The sequence below is a fragment of the Hippoglossus stenolepis genome, chromosome 6 (assembly GCF_022539355.2).
Source record: "Hippoglossus stenolepis isolate QCI-W04-F060 chromosome 6, HSTE1.2, whole genome shotgun sequence".
NCBI lineage: Eukaryota > Metazoa > Chordata > Actinopteri > Pleuronectiformes > Pleuronectidae > Hippoglossus > Hippoglossus stenolepis.
In genome coordinates this window covers 13,307,052-13,317,453 of record NC_061488.1, presented here as the reverse complement: position 1 = coordinate 13,317,453, position 10,402 = coordinate 13,307,052, and the positions used below count along the sequence as shown (strand labels likewise).

The window sequence follows — 10,402 nt, the reverse complement described above, 5'->3', positions numbered from 1 at the left end:
CACGTTATCTGGGGCCGTAAACACAACACAGCTGAATTCCCAGCAAATCCGTCTCCTCTCGCGAGAAGCCGCGAGGTCTCGAGTCTCGCGCGCTCGAGGCTTTTCCTGTCTGGTTGTAAAATGGCGCATTGTTGTCACATCTGCACCGCGGCTCTTTGACTCAGCTTATGAGGCTGATTAGTTTATTAAACCAGACATGCGCTTCATGATGTGACTGACGCATAGCTTGGATATAAATTGAACCGCGATTCATTCATTTGCACGCATGCTTCGTCTGTAACGTTGCTTGCTCTGTAGACGTTGCTTGTTAGCATTAGCAACATTTTACTTGCTAACATCCACTGTGCTTTTTTTTAATATAGAACAGCGGTACAGATACATCGATCATGGGCTATTTAAAACTGATAGAGATCGAGAACTTCAAGTCGTACAAAGGAAGGCAGATCATTGGACCTTTTCACAAGTTCACTGCGATCATCGGACCCAATGGATCTGGTATGTTATGATCGCGGCTAACGCAGAAAGCTTGTTAGCATTGGCTAACGGTAAACACAACCCAGGGATAACCCTCTGACTTTGGAGAGGCTCCCACTACTACCACTGTTTATTCAAACATATCTAATGGTACCAGTCTGCACCCAAATGTTAATCCAGTACTTCTTGTGTTCATGATTTGAGTGTTAACTTATAATGCGGGTCCTCTGTATTTATTACAATGTATCATACAGAGGATCAAAGTTAACTTCTGTCTGTGCTCACTTCAATATTATCAGATCCAACTTGTGAAAGTGGGTAATCTACTGCTTTGATTCTGGCAATGATCCTTTGTTATTATTCAATCCACTGAAACATTACATCAAACTGTGTCTTTTAAAATGATTTGAATCAACAAGTATTGATTGAACTCGGACAAAATATGAATTACTGCATATTGTAAAAGCCATGAGGATAAACTTAACTGCTGGTATATATACAGATAAACAGTTCCCTCAGTTTCTGTTTTACTTGTGTTAAGCTTGTTTCTCTTAACACTCTGAACACTATTTGTTGTAGGAAAGTCCAACCTCATGGACGCCATTAGCTTCGTGCTGGCGGAGAAGACCAGTAACCTGCGTGTGAAGACTCTGAAGGATCTCATCCACGGAGCGCCTGTGGGGAAGCCGGCTGCCAACAGGGCCTTTGTCAGTATGGTGTACCAGGAGGATAATGGGGAGGAGCGCTCCTTCACAAGGGCCATTATTGGTATGAACGCTTATTGACAGTCGTATCGGTGGCTTCATTCATGTGTATCGCTTATAAATCAGACTAAAAACCTCCTTATGTCGCTGATACCTTAACTTTCAAGGAAGGTATATGTGCTATGTCCTTGGCTATGGACTTGCACAAGCATGAGTCTTAAATATGTTTTATATTTTAAAGTCACATTTTAAACATGAAACCCCAAATCGTCCAGTTCTATCTGCAAGTCGGACAACTCTTTACGATATGACGAGATGTGTTTTATTATCATTTAAAGTGTCTTTTTTTTAAATGAAACATCCTTGTAGCCATCTTGTGTGTTTTTTTTTGAATGAGCTTATGTTTCTCCTGTTTGATCTCCGTCCTTTCGTGTGCATCAGGTTCCTCCTCTGAGTACCGCATCAACAACAAGGTGGTGGGCCTGCCTGAATACAGCGAGGAGCTGGAAAAACTCGGCATCCTGATCAAAGCTAGGAACTTCCTGGTCTTTCAGGTGAGACTGAAACCCTAAAGCTGTTTTCTAAATGGGGGAAAAAATGAATCGGTGTTATTTCATGAAGCTATTTGGAGAAGTTTGCTGTCAGACAGTTCAATGCTTTTGTGGGTATATGTAATAAATGCTTTATTTGTATTGACAGTATAGATTCTATGACATCTAGCACAGACCTGGTAGTGGGCTAGTTTTCTATATTGTCTGTAATCTTTATGGTGAAAACAATTAATATAGCCAGGCATGTGTCTTCAATGGATATCAATGCTTTAGATGTGACATGGCCACTTGCAGCAGAGGTCCATATTGTTGTTTGTCAGGTGTAAAATTCATATCTGGTAACTTGGTGTTGGCAGTTTTTTTTCCCATTTGTAATCACAATTTGGTTCCTTCCTCGTCTTCCCTCCAGGGAGCTGTGGAGTCCATTGCAATGAAGAATCCCAAGGAGCGTACAGCTCTGTTTGAGGAGATCTCCCGTTCCGGAGAGCTGGCGCAGGAGTATGACCGCAGGAAGAAGGAGATGGTGAAGGCAGAAGAGGACACCCAGTTCAATTATCATCGCAAGAAAAACATTGCTGCAGAGCGCAAAGAAGCCAAGCAAGAGAAAGAGGAGGTTTGTCCTTTATGGTGATTACAAATACAGTGTCTGGTTCTACAGTTACTCCCATACATTTTGTTCTGCTTGGATTGTATATGAAATACTTCATGTAACTTTTGCATCATGGTTTTCAACTTTATTGACATGTATGAGGAATTTAATTTGTAGAAAGGCTTAGTTATTAGATGATGTACCTTCACACATAGTAAATGCAGCCTACTTTGGCAAGGACAGTCTTGTCAATGAGATTTTTTTAAGCATATGAAACACATTAGCGTAACTTTATCTTATCATCTGTGTGTCTCCCACCATCACACTTCCAGGCTGAGCGTTACCAGCGTCTGAAGGACGAAGTAGCCAGGGCCAGTGTTCAGCTGCAGCTCTTCAAGCTATACCACAATGAGACTGAGATCGAGAAGCTAAACAAAGAGCTGGCCCAGCGGAACAAGGAGATCGATAAGGACCGTAAAAAAATGGACCATGTGGAGGAGGAGCTGAAGGACAAGAAGAAGGAGCTGGGCCGGCTGATGAGGGAACAGCAGACCATTGAGAAAGAAATCAAGTAAGTTACTGACATGACAGCCCTTTCATTTATGCTTAATGCTCATATACAGATCTAGTGCCATTGACAACTTTCTTGATCATGTGCCTCCCTCCACAGAGAGAAAGACTCTGAGCTGAACCAAAAGAGGCCGCAGTACATTAAGGCTAAAGAGAACACCTCCCACAAGATCAAGAAGCTTGAGGCCGCGCGTAAGTCATTGCAAAATGCCCAGAAGATGTACAAGAAACGCAAAGGAGACATGGATGAGCTGGATAAAGAGATGAAAGCGGTGGAGTTGACCAAGCAAGAGTTTGAGGAGAGAATGGAGGAGGAGGCGCAGAGCCAGGGCCAGGACCTCACCCTGGAGGAAAATCAGGTCTGATGTGTTCTAATGTCGAATTTGAGTTTGAATAATTGATCTGCTCCAGGATTTCATTTTATTGAAACTGAAATGAATTGGATTCAACTGGGGAAAAAATCAACTATTATTCTTAAGTCCTAGATGACTGTGTAGTCTTTGAAATAAATTCAGCAGTTTGGCATTAAGACACAATTGGAAAAGGAGCAAATGCAATTTTCAGGATTTAGTGAGCGTGAAGTGCGTCTCAGACTTTTGTTACGGTGTCAACACTCAATGGATGTTTTATATTGAATCTACTTAACACAACCCACTGTTCCTCTCTCCTCCAGGTCAAGCAGTACCACCGTCTGAAGGAGGAGGCCAGTAAACGTGCTGCTACGCTGGCACAGGAGCTGGAGAAGTTCAACCGTGATCAGAAGGCCGACCAGGACCGCCTTGACTTGGAGGAGAGGAAGAAAGTGGAGACGGAGGTAAATACAACAATGATGACAGTTTTTTCCTATGCCAGAAAAAACTTGAATGCATCTAACCAAACTTTGTGTCCTTTCCCTCCAGGCCAAAATCAAACAGAAGATCCGGGAAATTGAGGAAAACCAGAAACGTATTGAGAAATTAGATGACTATATCACCACTAGCAAGTACGCTGCTCTCATGGTTCAGTTTATTTATTTTATAAGTTTCTGCTAAATGCTCTTTCACTCACACACTCCTGTCCTGTTACCCCCCCTCAGGCAGTCATTAGATGAGCAGAAGCGCATGGAGGAGGAGCTGACTGAGGAGGTGGAGGGCGCCAAGAGGAGGATTGATGAGATCAACACGGAGCTAAATCAGGTACACAATACACACCCCAGGCTTCAAATGCTGTTATACTTGCTTATATACTGTGTTCATTTTAAATGGTATCGGGGAAAGTATTGTTCAGGAACCAATACCACAATTACGATATTGGTACTGGTGTTGAAAACGTTTGAAAGATACCACCTCTAGAATCAATAACGTTTCTTACTCTGGACATTTTCATAATTATGGAAAAACATGAGTGTGACATATACAATAAATGATTGCTGGATATGCCAGTAACCCATACCAGTGGGTCAGCATGCATAGTACCGGTACCGGTGCTCCTATTGTCTGTTATTAGTTACATCCGAAAAATGATCGAACTAATTCTAAATATTTTTGCATTGTTTGCTGTAGGTAATGGAGCAGCTGGGAGATGCCAGAATCGACAGGCAGGAGAACAGTCGCCAGCAGCGCAAGGCTGAGATCATGGAGAGTATCAAACGACTGTACCCCGGCTCTGTGGTGAGGCAACTGACCGCTTCCTTTACTATAGTGTTTAATTTTCTTATGCTTCCTTCTGGATCCAGTCAAATCATTGAACAAGCTCTCCTCTTTCAATCCTCAGTATGGTCGTCTAATCGACCTGTGTCAGCCCACTCAGAAGAAGTATCAGATTGCTGTGACTAAAGTGTTGGGCAAGAACATGGACGCCATCATTGTTGACTCTGAGAAGACCGGCAGAGACTGTATTCAATACATCAAAGAGCAGAGAGGAGAGCCGGAGACCTTCCTGCCTCTCGACTACCTTGAGGTGAATACTGGAAAGAATTGATAACAGCTCGGCTCAAGGCTTTTTAGGATTTCAGCACATTTTTACATATTTTATCAGCGTGAATCATGGAAATATTACATTTACGTTTATTATTTAATGTCCGGGACAATTTTTTTCTGTCGAATAAGGCATTTCATCTTTTCGCGTTAAAACAAGGCAATTTGAATTATAGAATGGTTCATTGATAAACTTTTTTCTTTACAAAGGTGAAACCAACAGATGAGAAACTGCGAGAGTTGAGAGGAGCCAAGCTGGTGATTGATGTGATTCGCTATGAACCCCCCCACATCAAGAAAGCCCTGCAGTACGCATGTGGAAACGCCCTGGTCTGTGACAACGTAGAAGATGCAAGAAGGATTGCGTTTGGAGGGCCATACAGACACAAGGTAATTTAGGTCACTAGCTGAGGTGTCATGACGACGAGAGGACTGCAAAGCTGTCATTTCCTGCCTAATGTAGAGGTAGATGTCACCCGTATCTATCTTTCTACCCAATCTCTCCTTGTCTTCCCGTGTCCAGACAGTCGCCCTGGACGGTACTCTGTTCCAGAAGTCTGGAGTCATCTCTGGAGGAGCCAGCGACCTGAAGGCCAAGGCCAGGCGCTGGGATGAGAAAGCGGTGGACAAGCTCAAGGAAAAGAAAGAAAAACTCACAGAAGAGCTCAAGGTAATGTTGAATATGAACACCTTGATCAGGGTGGTTGTGATTTTGGTCGTATTTGCTTGTTAGTTATTTACTGTGAAATGTTATTATGCTGGAATACAGTCGACATCTCCTGTGTAACCACACGATCTGGATAGTTGTTAATCCATAGTCGCTCACTGCAGTTTGATGGATTTTCACTTGATTTTAAATCTCAGCAATTTCCACTAAATGTGTTTCTTTTGTAGGAGCAAATGAAGGCCAAGAGGAAGGAGGCTGAGCTGCGTCAGGTTCAGTCTCAGGCCCACGGTCTGCAGATGAGACTCAAGTACTCCCAGAGTGACCTGGAACAGACAAAAACCCGCCACCTCTCCCTCAACATGCAGGTACAGCCTCGTCATTTCATTCTTCCTGAATGCTATTACTCAAGGGACTGTTGTATTAAAGCTTGTTTCATTTGCATCCTGCAGGAGAAGTCTAAGCTAGAGAGTGAATTGGCAAACTTTGGCCCCCGCATCAACGACATCAAGAGAATCATCCACTCCAGAGAGAGGGAGATCACTGACCTACGGGACCGCATGAACCTGGTGAGACTGACAGGAAGCAGGGTCCTTTTAAGAAGTCGGTTTGTGTGTATTTAACACTGCAGTGATAGCAACATGGATGTTTTTGGTCTCCAGGTGGAGGATGAGGTGTTTGTGGAATTCTGCGAAGAGATCGGAGTGAGGAACATCCGAGAGTTTGAGGAGGAGAAGGTGAAGAGGCAGAATGAGATTGCAAAGAAGCGGTGAGTTTAGTCATTACATTTTTCCAGTTCCCGTGTAGATAATTCATTGTTCTTCTCAGATTAAGTAGTCTAATTTCTGTTTGGTCTAACCCGATTAATTTTTTTCCTCAGTCTTGAGTTTGAGACCCAGAAAACTCGTCTGGGGATCCAGGTCGACTACGAGAAGAACCAGCTGAAGGAGGACCAGGAGAAAGTGACGATGTGGGAGCAAACCGTCAAGAAGGATGAGGCTGAAATAGAGCGGCTTAAAAAGGTAAACACAAAATCAAGCATGAAAACTTCAAGGATTTGACCCAGTAGGATTCACACCACCTCCACACTGCAGCCCTGAAACATTGATGGGAAATGTCATTGTATGACATGGGTACTAAGAAATGCAAACGTTTTTAAATTTTTTATTTTTATTTAGTGATTGAACAAAAGTTAAACATGGTTCTTTGTCCTAAATGTGAACTGAACTCACCTTCAAAGAATTTTTTCACTGTTATTGTTTATTTTTCTAAATCACTGTTAACGTCTCCTCTCAATTTGGACATCAAGTTGAATCTTACACGTGTCTTATCTTCCTGTAGGAGGAGCACAGACACATGAAGATCATTGATGAGACAATGGCCCAGCTACAGGACCTGAAGAACCAGCACCTCACCAAGAAATCTGAAGTCAACGATAAAAACCACGAGATGGAGGAGATCCGCAAAAAACTGGGTGGCGCCAACAAGTCAGTGGCTACACATATATCAACCTTAATATTGTGAATATACATACATATATAATATGTTACTTTTGAGTCAGTGTGTTCTAAATGTGTTCTTGTATATTCCAGGGAGTTGACTCAGCTCCAGAAGGAGGTGACGGCCATTGAGACTAAACTGGAACAGAAGCGCAGTGACCGTCACAACCTGCTGCAAGCCTGCAAAATGCAGGACATCCGGTTGCCTCTTCGCTCTGGAACTATGGACGATATCAGCCAGGGAGAGGTAGATGCAGATCCATTCATGTAGGCGCTTCCTTTTATGCCATTGGGATTGAAAAATGACTTAATTATAATTTTTTTGCTGATCCAGGGGAGCTCGCAAACAGAGGAGACCAGCAGCCAGAGGACGTCCAGTACTGTTCTGGCTAAAGAGGCTCTCATCGAAATTGACTACAGCATCCTGACTGAAGACCTCAAGGTTACTAGTCCAACAACACCTCTGCTTTACATTTTAAAGGCCAGCTTGGTCTCTGCTCATTATTGTTTTATTTAAATGTGACATCAGATCTCTGGATTTGTGTTATTTGGTGTTGTAGGTAGCAGTATTGATAATTCAAAAAAGTTCTACACACAGAAAAGTGATATTTCCAGCCAGTCCCAATTTTAAGCTACACTCTTAAACTTATTAAATCATGTTGGACCTACTACAGGATACGCTTGCGGAAGATGAGATCAAGGGAGAGACAAACGCACTGCAGCAGCGTCTGAACGAGCAGCAGAGCATCTTGCAGAGGATCAGTGCACCCAACATGAAGGCCATGGAGAAGCTCGAGAGCGTCAGGGACAAGTTCCAGGAGACCAGTGATGGTGAGATGGCCGAGGTTAAACGAGTTTAGAGAAAGGGAGTGGTGCCGATTCAGAGAGAAGTTCCTAATGATATCATCAATGTGTTTCCGTCCGTCTCAGAGTTTGAAGCTGCTCGTAAGAGAGCCAAGAAAGCCAAACAAGCCTTTGAGCAGATTAAAAAGGAAAGGTACGACAGATTCAATACCTGCTTTGAGTCCGTGGCCACCAACATTGATGAGATCTACAAATCCCTCTCACGCAACAGCAGTGCCCAGGTAAGTCACAGGATAACATAAATCTGCCATTGTACAACCTCCTATCTGGATTAATTTAATAGCAAACATTTAACAGTGAGTGTGTTTTTTCCTCTGTAGGCTTTCCTGGGCCCAGAGAACCCAGAGGAGCCGTACCTGGATGGCATCAACTATAACTGCGTGGCTCCAGGGAAGAGGTTCAGACCCATGGACAACCTGTCGGGAGGAGAGAAGACAGTAGCTGCCCTCGCTCTGCTCTTTGCCATTCACAGGTGAGACAGTGGAGGAGAGGGAGATGCCGTCTGAATACATGATTGTGTTGCTTGGAAGTTGACAAAAGATTTCTGCCCCGGCTGGAATATTGTTAACATCATCTCTCCTGCTCGTCTGTAGCTACAAACCCGCTCCCTTCTTTGTCCTGGATGAGATCGACGCTGCTCTGGACAACACTAACATCGGCAAGGTCTGTTTCAGGAGTTCAGTTTTTTCTTTATCAATGTTGTGTCTGATGTTAACTCAGAGGGTTGTTGTTATTGACTGATTATCACGTGAACTAAAACTCATGACCTCCTGTGAATTGAAGGTGGCCAATTACATCAAAGACCAGTCCGTGCTGAACTTCCAGGCCATCGTCATTTCGCTCAAGGAGGAATTCTACACCAAGGCCGACTCGCTCATCGGTGTTTATCCAGAGGTGTGTTTCTCAATATTCTCTCTATATACAAAATACTGAAGAAGATAGAGCCATACAACTTTAACAGTCTCATAAAAGAGTATCTGCAGGTTCCAAAAAATGTCACTGTCCCCCAAAAAAGGGCTTTAAACGGTATTAAAACGTCTTAAATTGAATTTACAAAGGTCTTGAATCTTACTTTTTAGAAAGTATCAAAGTTGATAAATCCATTAAGTGAAAATTAAGGCCCTTAAAAACAAGTTAAGTCTTATCTTGCAGTAATTCTTCTACCTATGTACCAGTATTAAATTGCAGTCTATGGTGAAGTAAAGCAAATCAAATCAAATTCCCTAAAAAGCACCGATACATTTCTTTTCCACTTTTTTTGCCATTTCATTGACCAGATAATTGATAATGAAATTAATGTACATAATTTGGTGCGGCCCTAATCATGACCTATATTTGGTACATCTAGTTTCATACTTTGCCTCATTAAGGCAACTTAGAAAGACATTCAGAATTTTAGTTTTATTATCAAAGTATTAACTTACTTTCCTTCTCTACCCACAGCAAGGAGATTGCGTCATCAGCAAAGTCCTCACCTTTGACCTCTCTCAGTATCCTGACGCCAACCCGAATCCCAATGAATAGGACCAGGCACTTCCAACTGGTATTTAGTGAGATGGATGCTCATGTACTCTATAGACACAGATCACGTATCCATTAGGTCCCACATGTTATTTCCTATTGTTTTTTTTAATGTGTATGTATTTTTGGGATTTGTTAGATTAGTAAATTCTTTTTTTTTGTTGGGTGGTTGTTCTTTATAAGCTGCAACAACCAGGATGTATGTACATTTCTACAAATCAGCCCTTTCTCAATTTGGCCAAACACGAGTCGTTATGATAACGAATCATGATATCAAAGCTTTTTAACAAACAAGTTTTTATCTTGAGCAAAAATGTGTTGAAATGACCTGAAACAAGTTTTAGCTCTCATAACTTTTATACTGCCCTCTTTTCAATGGTGTGGTTTAAAGCCTGTCTTCTGTCGTGTGAACTAAAAGATGTATTTTCATTTTTCTTATGTGACCTTTTTAAAAGCTTAACCATGAAACTGATGCTACAGATTGAATACAATACAGATACATTCCCATGTGGTAGCTGAAACTGGCAATGCTATAATGGGGCTTTGTCAAAACCACAATCGTGAAACTCAAAGAAAATGTGCAGCGGTGTCTGTATATTCCCAGAGTGATTCAGAATCAGCTTTAAGCAAATGGAAAAAATTGATGTAAGTGAGAATATTCTGTCCGGGCTGTTTTGTTGTTGTTTTTTTTCTGCTTTTGATCGCTTTGCTTCAATAAATAAAATTGAATTATTTAAGCTCCTTTTATTTTGTTTACGTTTTCTGATCTCAGATGCTGCTGCTCACTGTTTAGTGCCACGGCTTTAGGGACATTTCTTACCTTTACATGAACCTGTTTGAACCCACAATGCAGCATGCATCTTGCTGCATTAGTTTCCTTTCCCTAAGCAGGGAGCAGCAGCAGCACTCTTTGCTTTGCTCGGCAAGACTATTTATAGAGGCTCTCAATTTCCACACCTTAACTTCTGCAGGGGGGAGCGTCTAAGGCACCATCTTCTCATCAATCGTCCG

The 10,402-nt window shown here is 42.3% G+C and overlaps 1 protein-coding gene across 1 annotated transcript; it reads left to right on the top strand.

Moving 5' to 3' along the window:
- The first annotated feature begins 92 nt into the window (after window positions 1-92).
- Window positions 93-10,128, top strand: smc1a (structural maintenance of chromosomes 1A). Its single transcript, XM_035159315.2, has 26 exons — window positions 93-495; window positions 1,054-1,242; window positions 1,620-1,732; window positions 2,139-2,342; window positions 2,651-2,889; window positions 2,989-3,247; window positions 3,562-3,702; window positions 3,788-3,870; window positions 3,964-4,063; window positions 4,430-4,537; window positions 4,641-4,826; window positions 5,054-5,233; window positions 5,367-5,513; window positions 5,738-5,875; window positions 5,960-6,076; window positions 6,170-6,276; window positions 6,388-6,529; window positions 6,849-6,994; window positions 7,100-7,253; window positions 7,341-7,448; window positions 7,681-7,837; window positions 7,937-8,091; window positions 8,191-8,342; window positions 8,464-8,533; window positions 8,654-8,764; window positions 9,314-10,128. The coding sequence occupies exons 1-26, from the start codon at window positions 387-389 to the stop codon at window positions 9,392-9,394; spliced, it is 3,696 nt and encodes a 1,231-aa protein (XP_035015206.1). The 5' UTR covers window positions 93-386; the 3' UTR covers window positions 9,395-10,128.
- Window positions 10,129-10,402: the final 274 nt, after the last annotated feature.

Coding starts and splice junctions, on each gene's coding strand:
- smc1a (XM_035159315.2), top strand. CDS start 387: ATGGGCTATTTAAAACTGATAGAGATCGAGAACTTCAAGTCGTACAAA. Junction 1,733..2,138: donor GGAACTTCCTGGTCTTTCAG/GTGAGACTGAAA, acceptor TCTTCCCTCCAG/GGAGCTGTGGAGTCCATTGC. Junction 2,343..2,650: donor CCAAGCAAGAGAAAGAGGAG/GTTTGTCCTTTA, acceptor TCACACTTCCAG/GCTGAGCGTTACCAGCGTCT.